General features: G+C 37.8%; 1 protein-coding gene across 1 annotated transcript in view; it reads left to right on the top strand.

Annotated features, from left to right (window-relative positions):
• Positions 1 to 20,891, top strand: part of CCDC73 (coiled-coil domain containing 73) — a 162,988-nt gene that overhangs the window by 141,411 nt on the left and 686 nt on the right. The window contains exons 15-17 of the mRNA XM_017514250.2: positions 8,064 to 8,253; positions 9,234 to 10,733; positions 13,626 to 13,759. Of these exons, the coding sequence (XP_017369739.2) occupies positions 8,064 to 8,253; positions 9,234 to 10,733; positions 13,626 to 13,759 (1,824 nt within the window). The remainder of the gene's footprint in view (positions 1 to 8,063; positions 8,254 to 9,233; positions 10,734 to 13,625; positions 13,760 to 20,891) is intronic.

Here is a 20,891-nt window from a genome sequence, read left to right as displayed (position 1 = left end):
GGATAAATTCCTATTCTCTATATTTTATTTAAGTGGAATCATACATTATTTGTCCATTTTTATTAGGCTTATTAAACACTATGCTTACACAATTAGCACAGTGTTTTCAAGGTTCATCTATTTGTAGGCTATATCAGAATTTAATTCCTTTTTATGTAGAATAACATTCCATTGTGTGGATATACCACACTTTGTTTATCCTGCATTTGTTGATGGACACATGCATTGTTTCCACCTTTTGACTAGTGTGAATAATGCTATTATGTACATTAGCATCTATTGGAGTCCATTTTTCAGTTATTTGGGATATATACCTAGCAGTAGAATTGCTGGATCCTGTGATAATTCTATACTTAGTTTTTAAAGTCTACTAAATAGTGGATATCTTTCTAAGTACATAAAAATAGATCTACATTTGTTTCCATTGTGTGAATAGGACATGCCGTAATTAATCTATCCACTTCCCTATTGGGCTCCTTGTACAAATGTCTTTGTGTATGTTTGTGACTATTGCTTTAGGATAAATTTCAAGAAATGGTATTGCTGAGTCAAAAAGCTCTGTCACTTATAATCTTTGACACACATTGCCAGATAGCTTTCTGGAAAGGTTCTACCAGTTTATAGTCCTACCAACTATGTATGAGTACCTTTCTCCTCCAACCTTCTTAACACTTTGTCAGTTTTAATTTGCATTTTTGTTTTATTAAACATATTTTGTATGTTTATTAGTTATATTCCTTTTAGTTTATATGTTCCCATTTGCAATTAAACATGTGTAAGTCCCTCCAATTTTAAAAAGCAAACAACAAAAAAACTTTTTGATCTCACATCCATTTCTGAACATACCCTTTCTCTTCTTTGTAGAGCCATGTTTCTTGAAAGAGTGGTTTGAACTCCTCCTTTTTGCTTTCTTACTTCCCATTCATCCTTCAACATAGGGCAATCTGGGCTGTGCATGGTGGCTCATGCATGTAATCTCAGCACTTTTGGGGGCCAAGACAGGTGAATAACTTGAGTCCAGGAGTTCAAGACCACCCTGGGGAACATAGTGAGACTCTGTCTCTACAAAATTTCTTTTAGAAATTAGCTGGGCATGACGGTGCACACTGGTGGTCTCAGCTACTTGGGAGACTGAGGTAGGAGGAGCACTTGAACCTGGGAAGCTGAGACTACCGTGAGCTGTGTTCACACCACTGCACTCCAGCCTGGGCGACTGAGGGAGACCCCATCACAAAAACAAACAAACAAAAACATAGGGTAGTCTGGCTTTGCCCCTTCACTCCATAAAGTGGATATTACATCCAGTCATTTGGAATAATAACTATTATAATAGTTATACCACTAATTGAGCAACTATGCAGTATGTGGATTATATACATAATTTAATCTTTACAGCATCCCCCCAGCCCTGCCCAGTGGGCTATGTCCTAGAGGTTCTTTTTCTTTTCTTTTTTTTTTTTAAGTTCCAGGATACATGTGCAGAATGTGCAAGTTTGTTACGTAGTTATATGTGTGCCACGGTGGTTTGCTGCACTTATCAACTCATCACCTAGGTTTTAAGCCCCACATGCCTTAGCTATTTGTCCTGATGCTCTCCCTCCCCTTGCTGCCCCCAACCCAGACAGGCCCCAGTATGTGTTGTTCCCCTTCTTGTGTCCGTGTGTTCTCACTGTTCAACTCCCACTTAGGAGTAAGAACACGCAGTGATTGGTTTTCTGTTCCTGTGTCAGTTTGCTGAGGATGTGGTTTGCAGTTTCATCCATGTCCCTGCAAAGAACATGAATTCATTCCTTTTTATGGCTGCGTTGTATTCCATGGTGTATATGTACCACATTTTCTTTATTCAGTCTATCATTGATGGACATCTGGGTTTGTTCCATGTCTTTGCTATTATAAACAGTGCTGCCATAAACATATGTGTGCCTGTATCTTTACAAAAGAATAATTTATATTCCTTTGGGGATATATCAGTAATGAAATTGCTGAGTCAAATGGTATTTCTAGCTCTAGATCCTTGAGGAATCACCACACTGTCTTCCACAATGGTTGAACTAATTTACATTCCCATCAACAGTATAAAAGCATTCCTATTGCTCCACATCCTCTCCAGGATCTGTTGTTTCTTGATGTTTTAATAATCACTATTCTGACTGCCATGAGATAGTATCTTACTGTGGTTTTGATTTACGTTTCTCTAATGATCAGTGATGTTGAACTTTTTTCATATGTTTATTGGCCGTGTAAATGTCTTCTTTTGAGAAATGTCTGTTCATATCCTTTGCCCATTTTTTGATTTTTTTTTTTTCTTGTTTTAAATTTGTTTAAGTTCCTTGCAAATTCTGGATATTAGGCTCTGTCAGATGGGTAGATTGCAAAAATTTTCTCCCATTCTGTAGGTTGCCTGTTTGCTCTGATGATAGTTTCTTTTGCTGTACAGATGCTCTTTAGTTTAATTAGATCCCATTTGTCAATTTTGGCTTTTGTTGCAATTGCTTTTGGTGACTTCATCATAAAATCTTTGCCCATGCCTATTTCCTGAATGGTATTGCCTAGGTTTTCTTCTAGGGTTTTTATGGTTTTGGGTTTTAAATTTAAGTCTTTAATCCATCTTGAATTAATTTGTGTATAAGGTGTGAGGAAGGGGTCCAGTTTCAGTTTTCTGCATATGGCTAGCCAGTTTTCCCAGCACTATTTATTAAATAGGGTATCTTTTCCCCATTGCTTGTTTTTGTGAGGTCAAAGATCAGATGATTGTAGATGTGTGGTCTTATTTCTGAGGTCTCTGTTCTGTTCCATTGGTCTATATGTCTGTTTTGGTACCAGTATCATGATGTTTTTGTTACTGTAGCCTTGCCGTATAGTTTGAAGTCAGGTGGCATGGTGCCTCCAGCTTTGTTCTTTTTGCCTAGGATTGTCTTGGCTATACTGGCTTTTTGGCTCCATATGAATTTTAGTTTTTCTAATTCTGTGAATAATGTCAGTGGTAGTTTGATGGGAACAGCATTGAATCTGTAAATTACTTTGGGCAGTATGGCCATTTTCATGATATTGATTCTTCCTATCCATGAGCATGGAATGTTTTCCCATTTGTGTCCTCTCTTATTTCCTTGAGAAGTGGTTTGTAGTTCTTGAAGAGGTCCTTCATGTCCCTTGTTAACTGTATTCTTAGGTATTTTATTCTGTTTGTAGCAATTGTGAATTGTAGTTCATTCATGATTTGGCTCTCTGCTTGTCTATTGTTCGTTTGTAGGAATGCTTGTTTTTTGCACATTGACTTTGTCTTTACAGCATTTTTGTTGTAGATGAGAAAACAGCCTCACAGAGTTTAAATAATGTTGTAGGCAGCCTCTAACTCACTGCAAAAGAGCAATGAGTAATAGGTGATTCCCACCTCCTGTTACTCATTGCTCTTTTGTAAGCCCCTCCACTTGAGTGTGAGCTGGATTAATAACTTGGTTTTGATGCATGGAATGTAACAGAAGTGTTACAATGTCATTTCTGAGATTACAAAAAAAAAACTGTGGTTTTTGTCTTGAGTGCATGTATGTTTATCCTTCTCCCACCTTCCCAACCACCATGAAAAGAAGTCTAAGCTATCCTATGAACAGAGGCCCTGGACAATAAAAGGCAACCTGGAAGAGAATTTAGGCACCCCAGCCAACAGGTGGTACCAACTGCCAGCAATGTGAAGGAGACTCTTCCAGCACTAGTTAAGGCTTCAGATGATGGAGCTGTAGAGGATGACTTGATTGGAACCTCAAGAGGGATGCTGAGTCAGAATCATCAAGCCAACCCACTCCTGGATTCTTGACCCATTGAAACTGTGGGATGTTTGCTGTTGTAAACCACTGAGTTTTGAGATAATTCGTTAAAGAGCAGTAACTACTATTAATACAAACTATCACAAGTTTCCTTCTAGGATTTCATAGCTAATAAATACTGAAACCAAGATTTGAGCTCATATTAATCCAATCCAAAGATTCTGGTAGCCACCATACTATTTTTCTCAATCTCTTTTACAATATTCTCTTTCTTTGCCTCTCCCTTGGAGATTTTCATCAACATTTTATCCTTTATTTTATTTTTCTCTCAAAATACACTCCCTGTAAGCAGTGTATTTCTTCTCCCCCCTCCTCTATCCCTTCCTCTCCCCCTCCTCCTCCTTCTCCTCCTCCTCTTCTTTTCCTCCTCCTCCTTTTGCTTATTCTCCTCCTTCTTCATTACCTCCTCATTCTTCTCCTTCTTTTCCTTCCTTCTTTCTTCTTTCTTCTTCTTTCTTCAACAGGATCTCCCTTTGTCACCCAGCCTGGAGTACAGTGGCATAATCATAGCTCACTACAGCCTCAGACTCCTGAGATCAAGCATTCCTCCCACCCCAGCCTCTCAAGTAGCCAGGACTACAGGTGTGTGCCACCATACCCAGCTAATTTTAAATAATATTTTATAGAGATGGGGTCTTGTTATGTCATCCAGGCTGATCTCAAACTCCTGGCCTCAAGTAATCCTCTCGTCTCAGCCTCCCCAAACACTGGGATTATAGGCATGAGCCATTTCTCCTGGTCCAACTTGTATATCTTTGGTTGTCATCTATCTGCCAATGATTTTCAAATCTACGTTTATAGTATTTATAGGCCAGTTTTCCCACACATCTAAACGTGCATTAGAATCCTAAAAGAAAACTGGGCAAACCATTCTGGTTATCGGCCTTGGGAAATAATTTATGACTAATTTCTCAAAAGCAATTGCAACAAAAACAAAAATTGACAAGTTGAACATAATTAAAGAGCTTCTGCACAGTAAAAGAAACTAGCAACAGAGTAAATAGACAACCCATGCAAACTATGCATCTGACAAAGGTCTAATATCCAGAATCTATAAGGAACTTAACTGAGCAAGCAAGAAACAACCTATTTAAAAAGTGGGAAAAAGACATGAACAGACACTTCTGAAAAGAAGACATATAAGCAGCCAACAAACATGAAAAAAATGCTCATCACTAATCATCAAAGAAATACAAATCAATATCATAAAGAGGTAACATTTCACACCAGGTGGAATGACAATAAGTCAAAAAAGAGGCTGGGCACAGTGGCTCATGCCAGTAATCCCAGCACTTTGGAAGGCCAAGATGAGTGGATCATCTGAGGTCAGGAATTCAAGACCAGCCTGGCCAAGAAGGTGAAACCCTACCTCTATTAAAAGTACAAAAATTAGCTGTGTGCAACAACACGTTCCTGTAATCCCAGCTACTCAGGAGCCTGAGGCAGGAGAATTACTTGAACACGTGAGGCAGAGGTTGCAGTGAGCTGAGATCCCACCGTTGCACTCCAGCCTGTGTGACAGAATGAGACTCCCATCAAAAAAAAAAAAAAAGTCAAAAAGCAACAGATGCCAGTGAGGCTGCAGAGAAAAGGGAAAGCATATATGCTGTTGGTGGGAGGGTAAATTAGTTCAGCCACTGTGGGAAGGTTGCTCAAAGAACTTCAAACAGAACTGTCATTCGACCTAGCAACACTATTACTTGGTATACAGCCAAAAGAAAATAAATCGCTCTACCAAAAAGACACATGTACTTTTATATGTATTGCAGTGCTTTTCACAATAGCAAAGACATGGAATCAACCTGGGTTCCCATCAATAGTGGATTTGATAAAGAAAATGTGGTACATATACACCATGGAATACTACACAGCCAAAAAAGAATACAATCATGTCCTTTGCAGCGACATGGATGAAGCTGGAGGCCATTATCCTAAGCAAATTAGCATAAGAACAGAAAACCAGGCCAGGCATGGTGGTTCACGCCTGTAATCCCAGCACTTTGTGGGGGCGAGGTGGGTGGCTCTGAGGTCAAGAGTTTGAGACCAGCTTGGCCAACACGATGAAACCCTGTCTCTACTAAAAATACAAAAATTAGCTGGGCTTGGTGGCGAGAGCCTGTAATCCCAGCTACTCGGGAGGCTGAGGCAGGAGAATCGCTTCAACCTGGGAGGTGGAGGTTGCAGTGAGCCAAGATTTGCACTCCAGCCTGGGTGACAGAGCAAGACTCCATCTGGGTGGGTTGCGGGGGGAGAACAAAAACCAAATACCAATTTTCTTATAAGTTGGAACTAAACATTGGGTACTCATGAACACAAAGATAGCAACAATAGATCCAGGGAATTACCACAAGAGGTAAGGAGGGAAGGAGACAACGGTTGAAAAACTACTGGGTACTATGCCTGCTACCTGGGTGATGGGATCAGTCATATCCCAAACCTCAGCATCATACAATATAGCCATACAACCAACCTGGACATGTACACCCTTAATCTAAAATAAAAGTTAGAATTATTTAAAGGCAAAAATAAATACATGTTCATTAGATATCACCACTTCAGCATATTACTAACTCTTCAAACTCTGCAAGTTCAAACTGAACTCATGATATTTTCCTTCAAATCTACTAGTATTCCTGTTTTTTTGTTCAAGGAATGCCACCCACACAGTCAATTACTTACCTAATCTGAACTCTGGGAGTCAATCTTGACCCACCTTCTCTCTCAGCCTTCACATCCAATCATTGACTGAGTCCTGTTAACTTCAGTTCCATAAATCACCAATCTGTTTACAGTTCTTCATCTCTACTGATATCACCTGGACTGCTGTGGCATTATCCTGATGTATCTGTCTGCCCCATGTGTTCCCTCCCTTTACTTTAGTGTTTTTCAGACTTCTAGGTGCAACCTATCAGTGGTTCACAGAAATTAGTTTGGTGGTTTGTGACTAGAATTCTTCTAAAAATGAAATGAAATAGCATAGAAAACATTAGAGAGTGTAATAATAGGTACTGTTGAGTGTGCTTATTGAGTTATAAAACATATTTTTCATTGCCGGTTTCCATCAATTAAGTTTAGAAAACATTAGTTCATTTTTTTGTATTGTAGCCAAAATAGTCTTTCCAGATCATGTTATTCATTCCTGTTTTAAACCCTTCAGTGACTTATCAGTGTCTTCCTGGTAGAGTTGAAACTCCTTAACATGCTGTGTTAGGCCCTTAATGACCCAGGCCCAGCTTACCTCAAGCCTCACTTCTCTTCATTCTTCTCTCTCTATGTAAGCTGTAGCCAAATGAAATGACTGATAGTTCAATGAATATATTCGTAATCTTACTTGTTCTCAAGCATCGTTATATGCCATTTATTCTTTCTGGAGTGCCTCCTTATCCCCATCTATGACTCTGTATCATACTTTAGGTATGTTTAGCTAACACCTTCTCCAAGAAACTTTCCTTGACTCCTCAAAGCAGGGACAGGAATATTCCTGTATGTGCCAATAGTAACCTGTATTTATGCCTATCAGAACACTTACTACATTTTATTAAAGTTGCCTATTATTTATTTTCTTATCTTCATACCAAACTGTAGTTTTTCAAGGATAAGGACTGTATTTTGTTCATCGTTGTATCCCAAAGCCTAGTACAGTGCTTCACATGTAACGTGTGCTTAATATATAGGGGAAGAAAAGGCATGTTGGAATGATTTGCTGTTTTAAGGATATATAAAAATACTGCTTCACCTAGCATGGTGATGAGCACCTGTAGTCCCAGTTACTTAGGAGGCTGAGGCAGGAGGATAGTGTGGGTTCAGAATTTTGAGGCTTGCTCCGCACTGTGATTGCACCTGTGAATAGCCACTGCACTGTAGCCTAGGCAACATAGCAAGACCTCTTTAAAAAATAAACTGCTCAAAACATTTTGCTTGCCATGTCTATCTTGTCTTTAATAATGGGTGGTTCTTCTATTACACATAACATTTGGTATTATATAATAATGTGGTATGCATGTTTGAAAATCTATAAAGGTCTCAATTTTGCTTAAATATGATAGAGTATATAAAATGAATGTAGAGTGATATTGTTATAAAGAGTATGATATATTAAACTCACTAAAAAATCATTTGGTTTCAAATAGAAATTGCCGAATGGTTGAACTGAAATACAGATTCCACATTTATCACATTTGCTCAGATGTTTTATGTTTATAAACAATGTTTTTTAAAAGACTCTCTTCCATTTTATACTAGAATGTTCCAGAAGTAAACAGTGAAAACAGTGAAATGTCAACTGAAAAACCAGAAAACACCATTATACAGAAATATAATACTGAGCAAGAAATAAGGGAAGAAAGTATGGAGAATTTTTCTTCAGATACTGAATACAGAGGAAAAGAGGAAAACAAAGAAGGCTCATTTATGGAGGAAATCATTATAGAAGGTAACCTTAAAATTATATGGGTATTTTCTAATTTATATGTTGATGTTCACAGTAAATATTTTTGGGAAAATTACATTTCTGCCTCCCCTCTTTATGACTTATTCCTTGTCTTTTTGCATTCTGGTTTCTGCCTTCACTGTTTTGCTGAGAATGTTCTTGGAATCACCAGTAACCTTCTGATGACCAGACTTAGGGTATTTTTCTTAATTCAGATAACCTTTCTGCAACCATTGGAATACTTATTAATTCTTCCATTTTTAAAAAGCATTATTTAAAGATGATACTGATTGGAGGTGTTCAAACGTAGGCTAAACAACCACTTGGTGGAGATGTTGTAGAGAGAATGATTGGACTTTTAAAAAGTCCTTCAAAAACCTTATATTCTAGATGATCTGTACTAAAAAGTTGAGATCTTTGTTAGAATATAGATTTCAATATAGAATATTAAGTAGATATTCTATACAGTTGTCTAAAACAATTCCAGAATTTAAAAATACTCACTGGGTAATGAATAAAAGTGATGACTGTCAGTCTTGAAGAAGCCAGCTAGCAATTTCTGGATACTACTGGATCTGGGTAGTAATAGAAATTACAGTGTAACCTCTTAGATAAATTAATTTTTATCAGTTCTGTGTTTATGTGGAATTGTAGTATATGTCCTAAATGAAGCAGATAGACTAGAAAAATAAACCATTTTATAATACCTCAACTTCCCCTTTTTAAAACCAAAAATACTTTGCTGTTATGAAATTAAAGTTTAATATGGGTACAGCCAAATATTTAGCATGCTAAAGATATGCTCATTATAATAAAGGGAACCAAATATTTAGGTAATATTGATGTCATTAAGTTTGTAAAATTATTGACCAATGAAATATTTAAGGTTAAATATGTTTTTATAAAAATAGGTGATAAATACGTTTTATGAAATCAGGCTTTAGTGTATAATGTAAAATTTTACTGTGTTCCCATCATGACAGATTTACAGCTTTTTGAAAAAAGCGTCAAGAATGAAATTGATACTATTGTATCTCAGGATGAAAATCAAAGTGAAATCTCCTTAAGCAAAACCCTCTGCTTAGATAAAGAAGTAATTAGTCAAGGACAAACCTCGAATGTTATGGACAATAGAAAATCAGTTGCTACAGAAATAAAAGACAAGATGTGCTTGGAAAAAGACCATGGATGTACAGAATTAAAATCACCAAATAATCCTTTTTTAGTGTTAGATACAGCGATAACAGAAAAAATACATCTAGAAAGAACTGAAGGATTAGATGTTCACCATACAGATGTACATCTGGAGGTTGAAAATAAAAAAACATCATTTAACAGTATTTTAAATGAGACAGCATACAATACATATAATAATAAAGATGCTTCTGAAAACAAACCATTCAAACAATTCAGATTGCTTCAAGGGACTCGAGAACCTGCTATAGAGAAGGAAATTCCAAATAGTGACCAAACCAAAGCAGATTTGGATTCATCTCTAGATATAAAAAAAAATCCTGTTCCATCTCAGAAACATAGTTTACAGAATTCAAGTAATGTTATGTTAGATGATGAACAATGTAAAATAAAACAAATACAACTGTTAATTAAAAAAAGTGAGTGCAGCATATTACCTTCTAAACAAACTTCAGATTTTCTGCAAGTCTGCAATGATACTTCAGAGAAGGCTGAACTAACTGTTCCCTGTGATACAGTAATCGATCACCACGTTTCATCTGCTGCTTTTAGTGATAATTCAAAAGTACTTCTTAAGAACTCAGATAAAAATGTTAATAGTATGCCTGTGTTGATGAAACCCAGCTCAAGCACTGGGGCAAAAACTATGTGTAAAAATATGAGTGATATGCAAAACAGTCAATTTAATAACTATTTGGGATATTTAGAAAACAATAATGTGAACATTTCCCATCTTCATCTTAACAATGAGAAGAATAGTCATGCTTCACAAGCCAAAGATGTGAAAACTGCTGTTCACATGAAAACCTGCACAGAAATACAGTTTTCCAATAAAGAGAATCAGGTAACTGAAGCCACAAAAAATGACCTCTTCCTTTTTGTGAGCATTAATGAAAGACAGCATACATTGTTAAATAATACAGAGAAAACAGAGTCATTAAATGACATCGTTTCAGGAAAAATGTTCAGTGAAGGACAGCTGGAGGAATCACATTCATTTCACATAAAGCCATCTGGAGATTTAGTAAACAGAAGCGGAAGGTCAACCTTTGATCTTTCAACTTCAGATAAAAAAACTGAGAAAACTCCAGTATACATGAATTTTTCAGCCCCCAGTCCGTGGTCAAAAGTAAATCACATTGAAAGTCAAACAGCAAGTAGTTCAACCCCTAGCGTTTCTTCGTTGCTGAAGGAGAGACCACTAGATCCATCAGAAAACAAAAAGATCATTTCCATGGCTCTTTGTAAAAATATTGCTGTGGATGATGTCAGAAAGGATATTGGACCAGGTAAGAAAATGTTTTAGTTCTTAAAATGTTTTTCTACTTACTCTTGTTAAATGTTTACAATCATATTGTTAAATTTTGTTTTAAAAGTTTGTTTTCATTAAGGAATAGCAAAACCAACAGATGTGGGTCATTATTTTAAATTAGGAACAACTACTTAATATGATTCTCTTGTTTTTTAACTTTTAGAGCAAATGCAGTGAAGTAGTTAAGGCTTCTGCCAAGTGTGCATATTTATTGCTCTTCTTTGTATACGCTCATCATTCATCCTGAAAAACTTCCTTCCCTCAGAACATTTTAGTTTCTCTCCTGTGTTGTCTTTCTTTGCCCAATTTCTCTCCCTTTCCTTAATTTTTCTATTTTTATCTGTCCCTTCATCCACACCACAAATCCGGCTCTTCCTTCTGTTCTATAAGTAATAGTGAAACATAACATCAATATATTTCCTATGACCAGTATTTGTCAGTTTAAAACACTTTAAATTGAATCCCTTAATATATATTAATGCATTCAGATGTTAAAGAGAATAGAGGGATTTTTCTGTTCTTAAAAACGGCCTAGGCCAGGCCTGGTGGCTCACGCCTGTAATCCTAGCACTTTGGGAGGCTGGGGCAGGTGGATCTCGAGGTCAGGAGATCAAGACCATCCTGGCTAACACGGTGAAACCCCGTCTCTACTAAAAATAAAAAAAAATAGCCAGGCATGGTAGCATGCGCCTGTAGTCCCAGCTACTCGGGAGGCTGAGGCAGGAGAATCGCTTGAACCTAGGAGGCGGAGGTTACAATGAGCCAAGATTGTCACTGCACTACAGCCTGGGCAACAAAGCGAGACTCCGTCTCAAAAAATAAAATTAAAAAAAAGAAAAAAACCCTGCCACATGAAAATTACATAATGTCCAAGCTTTATTTTAGGATACTCCAGAAAAAAGTAGGGGGAGAGGTAAATGGATGAAATACATATAACTTAAGATTGATGGGTACTGAAGTACATGGCTATGTTTTTGTTTTATTTTTTTTTGTTTTGTTTTGAGATAGGGTCTCGCCTGTTGCCCCGCCTGGAGTGCAGTGGCATGATCATAACTCACTGCAAGTTTGACCTCCCAGACTGAAGAAATCCTCCCACCTCAGCCTCCTGAGCACCTGGGAGTACAGACATGCCACCGCACCCAGCTAATTTTTAAAATTTTTGGTAGAGACAGGTCTCACTTTGTTGCCCAGGCTGGTTTTGAATTTCTAGGCTCAAGTGATCCTCCTGCCTCAGCTTCCCAAATTGCTGGGAGCCACCATATCCGACCTGGAAATTTTTCACAAAAGTATTTAAAAATAAAAACATGCTATATATCATGAATTGGTACTGTATGAATGTAAATTGAAAATAAAAAGCAGTAGTTTAAGAAGTATGATCAGGAAGAAAATGGTGTTTTTATTTTTTATTTTCAGGATAGCATGTTTTCTTTTCTGTTCTTTTTTTTTTTTTTTTTTTTAAGCAGAAGCTGAGGTTGTTAATTTCAAACCTTTCTTCTTTTTTGATATGGGTGTTTTAGTTTCATAAATTTAGATGTATCTTATAAATTTTTTTTTGAGATGGAGTCTCACTCTGTCGCAGGCTGGAGTGCAGTGGCATCCTCAGCTCACTGCAACCTCCGCCTCCTGAGTTCAAGCAATTCTTCTGCCTCAGACTCCCAAGTAGCTCAGACTATAGATGCATGCCACCACTAATTTTTGTGTTTTTAGTAGAGATGGGGTTCCACCATGTTGGCCAGGATGGTCTCAATATCTTGACCTTGTGATTCGCCTGCCTCAGCCTCCCAAAGTGCTGGGATTACAGGCGTGAGCCACCACACCTAGCCAGCATGTTTTCTTTTAATAGCAATCTCATAGTCAAAAGTTGCTGAGGTTATTAAGGACATTCTTAGATTTTAAGGGAACTTTGTGGGTTTAGCATTGTGCACTTAGACACCTTAAAGAGATGCAGATTCAAGAAAAGTTTTTATATTACCCTCAGATTTAATAGGCTTCTTTTAAAAAGGAAACTAAGAAAAATTTAAAGAGAATATTTGGTGATTAAAAACAAAAACATCTCGTTTACTAGCATCAATGGTAAATAATGCAGGCAAAAATCAAATAACCAAAACACTGTGTAACCTCATTTCCCAAACTAATCTTTCAATGTTCCAAAATATATTATTTAAGATTCCATTAACTTTTAGTTAGGTACTGCTTTAGATGCTGGTCTAAAAATCTATCTACCATTTTTTCTGAAGTCCTTTCTTGTAAATTAAATTACGTTGATATATAAGAAATAAAGGGTGATATCTAAAATTCTGTAGAAATTCAAACGTGAAATCCTCTTAAATATGCCATCAGTATCTTTTAACCTGTATAATTTGCATATTTCTCTCTAACTCATTTCTATCAACTTATTAAAGCTGAATGTGACCCCTTCTAAACAGCCCTTTGTTGGACTTCTCAATGTGGCCAGTTTCTTTAAATAGTTTATAAATGTAGTCTCTGGGCCTAACTTTTTCCCTTAATCTGAGTTGGCAAAATATTCACTATATAAATGCTTACATGTGTGGGCAATACAGTAACCAGGGGAATAATGATAACACTGTATGAGTTATTTTGTTTTACAAAGTATTTATATCATTTCTTTCACTCCTTTTAATGTGGAATTATAGTAATCAGATTTTAGAAAGTGGCAATAATAAAATCTCAGTTTCTGAAATGAAATCCCTGATATAAGAGCAAATCTTGGAAAACTGCAAAATATTCAACATAAAAATAGAAATTGTTGCTTGTTAAATACAAAAGCATAGGATCAGAAACAAGTTCAGTCACTAAAATGAGTACCTAGAAAAAAACTCAGTTCTGCCATTTCCTCTTTGTCAATCAGATAATACCAGCATTAACAGAGTTGCTGACACTTTGAATAACTGGAGTATCCATCCAGATCCCAAGGGAGAACCCAGTGAAGAGAAGAATGCAATTGCAAAGACTTTTTATGATTCTTCTTTTCCCACAGAACATGTAAGTCAATTAAAAATATTGCCGAGCAGACCTTAGTGAGCTAATTCTACAGATATGTGTAGAACTGTACGCATCTGGATGCATTAAGACCTAACTGATCTCCAAAATAATATCAAGAGGGCAACATGGCACCATTTTTCACAATTAAGCTTGATAGAAAACAGCAGGAAAAAGTCACAGTGTATAAATCAAATAGATACAATCCAGCCTGTTTTGAGAAGGAGAGTGTGAGGCATTGGATTATATACTTCTATTTTTTACTCATCTAAATTTGGAAAAGTGGTATTTAAGCATTTAAAACTTTATGTTAATACAAGATGATGTCTAAAAGTAAGTTAGATTATATTTAATAATGCTTAAGTTAATTTACATTATTTTTGGAAATTGAGATGGAAAGAATTGAAAACTCAGAATACGTGTGAAAGGATCAAGTATCCATATGATACTGTATGGATGTATGTATTAAGCAAAATATTTGTAGAAATTATATGACTTCCTGGAGTCTATTTGTCATAAGGAAAGCAACTAACTATAGCAGGAAGGTCATGTGATTAAATGTGTAAGTTTTATATCATTGTGTGTAGAACCTTAGCAAGAAAAAGGTTGCAGTGTTCAGTCTATTAAACAACTTTCACTTTAACACATACAAAATGAATATTATAGTATTAACACATCCTTAACAAATAACAGCTTTAGCAATGCATTTTATTTTCATTTCTAAGTAGGAGAAACCTCAGGTTAGATAGTATAACTCTTCTGGGAGAGTTGAGACAAAAGTCAGGAACTACCCTTGATATGGTTTAGCTTTGTCCCCACCCAAAGCTCATCTTGAATTGTCACTGCCAACAATTCCCAAGTGTCATGGGAGGAACCTGGTGGGAGGAATTGAATCATGGGGGTGGGTCTTTCCCGTGCTTTTCACGTGATAGTGAATAAGTCTCACAAGATCTGATGGTTTTAAAAATGGGAATTTCCCTGCACAAGCTCTCTTCTCTCTTGCTGCTGCCATTTAAGAATTGCCTTTCACCTTCCACCATGATTATGAGGCCTCCCCAGCCACGTGGAACTGTAAATCCGTTACATAGGTTTAATGGATTTCCCAGTCTTGGGTATATCCTTAGCAGCTTGAAAACAAACTAATACAGTAAATTGGTACCAGGAGTCTCTAGTGTTGCTGAAAAGGTACCTGAAAATGTGGAAATGACTTTGGAACTGGGTAACAGGCCAAGGTTGGAACAGTTTGGAAGGCTCAGAAGACAGGAAAATGTGGGAAAGTTTGGAACTCCCCTAGAGACTTGTTGAATGGCTCTGACCAAAATGCTGATAATGGTATGAATGATGAAATCCCATCTGAGGTGGTATCAGATGGAAATGAAGAACTTGTTGGGAACTGGAGCAAAGGTGACTCTTGTTAGTTTTAGCAAAGAGTGGTAGCATTTTGCCCCTGCCCTAGATAGAGATTTGTGGAACTTTGAACTTGAGAGATGACTCAGGGTATCTGGTGGAAGAAATTTCTAAGCAGCAAAGCATTCAAGAGGCAACTTGGGTGCTGTTAAAGGCATTTAGTTTTATAAGGGAAACAGCATAAAAATTTGGAAAATTTGCAGCCTGAAATAGAAAAGAAAATCCCATTTTCTGAGGAGAAATTCAGGCTGGCTCTGAAATTTGAATAAGTAACAAGGAGCCAAAGGTTAATCTCCAAGACAATGGGGAAAATGTCTCCAGGGCAAGTCAGAGGTCTTCATGCAGCTCCTCCCATCAAAGGCCCAGAAGCCTAGGAGGAAAAAATGGTTTTGTGGGCTGTGCCCAGCATCCCCATGCTGTGTACAGCCTAGGGACATGCCCTACATCCCAGCCACTCCACCTGTGCTTAAAAGGGGCCAAGACACAGCTCAGACCATTGCTTCAGAGGGTTTAAGCCCCAAGCCTTGGCAGCTTCCATGTGGTGTTGACCCTGAGAATGAACAGAAGTCAAGAATTGAGGTTTGGGAACCTCTTCCTAGATTTTAAAGGATGTATGAAAACGCCTGGATGTGCAGACAGAAGTTTGCTGCAGGGGCGGGGCTCTCCTGGAGAACCTCTGCTAAGGCAATGTGGAAGAGAAATGTGGGATCAGAGCCCACAGAGTCCCTACTGGGGTGCTGCCTAATTGAGTTGTGAGAAGACGGCCACTGTCCTCCAGACCCCAGAATGAGATCCACCAACAGCTTACGCTGTGCATCTGGAAAAAGCCACTCAATGTTGGCCCATGAAAGCAGCCAGGAGGGAGGTTGTACCCTGCAAAGCTGCAGAACTGCCTAAGACCATGAGAACCCACCTGTTGCATGAGCATGACCTGGCTGCCCTGATGGATTCTGGACTCGCATGGGGCCTATGGCCCCTTTGCTTTGGCCAATTTCTCCCATTTGGAATGGCTGAGTACCCTGTGCTCCCACCGTAGGAAGTAACTGGTTTGCTTTTGACTTTACTGGCTCATAGGCGGAAGGGACTTGCATTATCCCAATGAGATTTTGGACTTTTGAGTTAATGCTGAAATAAGACTTCAGGGGACTGCTGGGAAGGGCATGATTGGTTTTGAAATGTGAGGTAAGATTTGGGAGGGGCCAGGGGCACAATATGATCTGGCTGTGTCCCCACCAAAATCGCATCTTGAATTACAGTTGGTCTCACAATTCCCACGTCATGGGAGGAAACTGGTGGGAGGTAATTGAATCATGGGGACCAGTCTTTCCTGTTGTTCTCGTGATAGTGAATAACCATGAAATCTGATGGCTTTGAAAGTGGCAATTTCCCTGCACAAGTTCTCTTCTTTTGCTGCTGCCATGTAAGAATTGCCTTTTGCCTTCCACCATAATTATGGAGGCCTCCCAAGTCACATGGAACTGTAAGTTCATTAAACCTATTTTTTCTTCCCAGTTTCTGCTATGTCTTTCTTAGCAGTGTGAGAATAGACTAATATACCCTTTTCACATTTTCCTAATTGAGCTCATCAAGCAACAGTATAGTTTCCACTTAGTCTGTGTAAGTGTGTATTATTAAGATATAGTGACTAAAGAGCAATAACTTTGGTATTAGAAAATCTAAGTTTTAACCTGGCCAACTGAATAAGTCATAGAATCAAAACAAAGAGGAAGCTTGAAAGCATCAAAGCTAAACATCCATTTCTAATTAGGGCTAATCCTTAACCCGTGTAAGATAGCTGTTCTACTTTCAAACATCTCCCTTGAAAGCCCATTTTTATAATTAATCTAATGGGGAAGTTCTTCCTTTTTGTCTAATTCCTCATGCTCTATCTGCAACTAATGTTGCTTTTAAGAATTTATTTTTGGCCAGGTGTGGTGGCTCACACCTATAATCCCGGCACTCTGGGAGGCTGAGGTAGGCAGATCACAAGGTCAGGAGTTTAACACCAGCCTGGCCAATATGGTGAAACCCCACGTCTACTAAAAATACAAAAAATGGCCAGGCGTGAGGCCGGGCGCGGTGGCTCAAGCCTGTAATCCCAGCACTTTGGGAGGCCGAGGCGGGTGGATCACGAGGTCAAGAGATCGAGACCATCCTGGTGAAGATGGTGAAACCCCGTCTCTACCAAAAATACAAAAAATTAGCTGGGCATGGTGGTGCGTGCCTGTAATCCCAGGTACTCAGGAAGGCTGAGGCAGGAGAATTGCCTGAACCCAGGAGGCGGAGGTTGCGGTGAGCCGAGATCAACGCCATTGCACTCCAGCCTGGGTAACATGAGTGAAACTCCGTCTCAAAAAAAAAAAAAAAAAAAAAAAGGCCAGGCGTGGTGGCAGGCACCTGTAATCCCAGCTACTTGGGAGGCTGAGGCAGAACTGCTTGAACCTAGGAGACAGAGGGTGCAGTGAGCCGAGATCACACAAGGCACTCCAGCCTGGGCAATAGAGTGACTTCTTTCATCTAAAAAAAAAAAAAAAAAAAAAATTTATAGACTTTTTAACTTTTTCATCCTGCAAGGTACAGATGAGGTAACAGTGACATAAATGTGAAATAACTTTTCAGGGTCATTAAGACACAGTATGTGGTGGACCTAGGCTAGGTATCTTGGCTCTTAGTCAAATGCTATCTTACATTTTCTAAACCTTCAAAATAGAAAAAATGTTTATTCTGAAAGACTTGTGCATATAAAGCAAACTCAATTCACTGGCTGAACAGACGTTTTCCAAGTGCTTATTACTTTGTGTCAAGTACTATGGTAAGCATCATTGTCTCAGATTAAAGCTTGGTTATAAAGTTTCATGTAATGTGGGGCAAATTCAAAAGTAGATCTCCTTACAAATTTAAGACAGAGCCACACCCATTCCTTTGCACACTGTAAAGGCTGTTTTTGCACAGCACTGAGAATTGAGCTGTTGTAAGAGGCCATTTGGCCCACAAAGCTGTAAATACTTACTGTGGCTCTTTATGGAAAAAGTTTATCAACCTCTGTTCTAAATGAATTTTATGAAAACTTATAGCCAAAAAATTGAAGTTCTTTTTATTTTTCAACGTTATTTTATGTACAGCATACTCTGTTTAATTCAGGGAAGATATTAAGTACCAATCCACTTTCTATGGGTTCAAAGTAACTTGATAGTATGTTTTTCGTTCTTGTTAATGGTGTTAGGTTGGTAGCCTGCTGCAATCTTGATTATATCCAGGAATGAGAATGGAAGGCCAGAGTAAGCAAAGCAAGCCACTTACTTTTTTATATCCAATGAATTAGATTCATTTAAGTTAAATTTTAAAATGGAATCCCAGGCAGTAATAAAAGGACTGGTACCAAGTGAGGAGATATTTTTAGGCCAAAAATTAGATCTTGTGAGGCTGAAAAAGGAAATAGATGATAAATTTCTAAAAAGAGGAGATAGGGGAAAGAACAAAGATACATGGCAATATATCTTGACAACAGCTAGAGCTAAAATTACTGTGCAGAGGCTGCAGAACCCTCAGGTAAGCTAAACAGGACAAGTTTTGTTGAGTGTAAACATTAGCTATTCTACACTGTACCTTGTTTCTCTAAAGCCAACCCCTGCTCCTACCCTTACCACCAAGTGGGTAGTTAAGAGGAAAGAAACTAAAGCAGTTATGTGTAAATGTGGCCGTCCTTTCCATCAAGATAAAAAAGTCAAAGAATCGGGATTTTGGGAAATCGTTAATTTGTACTTGGATGCCAAATACACCAAAATGAACCTAACATTTTGATGGCAAAATGGGACATTATATCATGCAGATCACCAGTCATTTTACTTCAGAATTAGTAGCAACCTGGATTTAGATTTAATCTATTTTTCCCCGTCTGTTTTTGGTACTGTATGAATTACTTAAAATCTTTTCTGGCCCCATGAACTAAATAAAGTATGGTGAACACACTTGTATAGTAGACACTATCAGAAATATTTTATCCATTACCAAATAGTTATTCTTTCCAGTAATAGCATCAGGGAACTAAAAGGAGCAAATGAGTAAACTGAAGCCCACAAAAATTAAATGACTTGCCTAAGTTGTCTTAGCAGTCCTGTGCAGACACTTTTGGAAGAAAAAAGGCAATCATCAGACAAATATGAACACAGAATCACCCTAAGGATCAGAGTTAAAACTCTGAGGAGACTAGTAGTTGATTATAAAATTTTCAGGAAGGGAGCCAAACAGAGCAATCCAAAAGGAAAAATCCTTACGGAGCCGTGAACTTACCATTCTAAACATTTAAGTTCATTTAAGAAATAAACATTACTACATAGTCTAACACTGAAAATGACAATGTTAGTAATATGCCACTTTTACCAAATTGAAACAGATTTTAATGTAAGGCAGTACTCAAAGATCTTCATAAAGATTCCTGAACAAATGATATTCACTGCAGCCTAGTTAATAACTGTGATCATTTTCTTAAAATTTAAATGTCCAAAAATAAATTACAGAACACAGAATATAACAGAGCTATCCTCTTAACATGTTAAGAACGGGAGGAAATGCTAAAAATGTTCAACACAGCATATAAACAAATACAAATATCCCAATATTTAAAAAGTGTATACAGAAAAAGACCAGGAGATATACACCAAACTCTTTAATGGTGGTTGGGATTGTGGGTGATTTTAATGTAATTCTATCCTGTTCCATATTTCTAAAATACATTTGCATATCCCTTACAAATAAAAAACAATACAGTATTGCTCACTCCTGTAATCCTAGAACTTTGGGAGACTGAGGCAGGCAGATCACTTGAGCCTGAGAGTTAAGAGACTAGCCTGGGTAACGTGGCAAAAAAATCCAAAAATTAGCTAGGTGTAGTAGCACATGCCTGTAGTCCCAGCTACTTAGGAGGTGAAGGTGGGAGGATCACCTGAACCTAGGGAGGGCAAAGCTGCAGTGAGCTGTTTTATTATGCCACTGCACTCCAGCCTAGGCGACAAGGTAAGAGCCTATCTAAAAAAAAAAGTCCACTATAATTGTTATTTTGAAAACAATTCAATAGTCCTTTTATCTTTATTTTTGAGACAGGGTCTCACTCTGTTGTCCAAGCTGGAGTGCAATAATGCAATCTTGGCTCATTGCAACCTCTACCTCCTGGGCTCAGGTGATCTTTGCACCTTGGCCTCCGAGGGAGCTGGGACTAGAGTTGCACACCACCATGCCCAACTAATTTTTGGTAGAGATAGGGTTTTGCCATGTTACCCAGGCTAGTTTTCAACTCCTGAGCTCATGCAATCCACTCACCTCAGCCTCCCAAAGTGTTGGGATTACAGGTATGAGTCACTATGCCTGGCCTAGTATTCTTTTTGAGGAGAAAATTTTATCTGGGAATCTCTTAAAAACATCAAAAATTATTTTTCAGGAAATTAACGAATTAATTTTTGCTAGGGATAAACTGGAAACTTTCAATAGGAGATAAGTTAAATCATCACACATCCATAAAAGGGAGTATTTTGCAGCCACAGACAATTGTGCATAACAACCAATTGTTTATAACAAAAACTTCTCACAGGAAAATATAAAATTCTATAGAATGATTAAATAGGCTAAAAATAGGAAAAAAGACTAGCAGCAAATAATACCAAAATGTCAAGTCGTCTCTCTGGATAAGGGATTACTAATGATTTTTAGTTTCTACTTTTCTCTATTTACTAAA

Source organism: Cebus imitator, unplaced genomic scaffold (genome assembly GCF_001604975.1).
Source record: "Cebus imitator isolate Cc_AM_T3 unplaced genomic scaffold, Cebus_imitator-1.0 Scaffold521, whole genome shotgun sequence".
NCBI classification, from domain to species: Eukaryota; Metazoa; Chordata; class Mammalia; order Primates; family Cebidae; genus Cebus; species Cebus imitator.
Note: the sequence above shows the minus strand (reverse complement) of the source record. Positions and strands in the feature narration are given on the sequence as shown.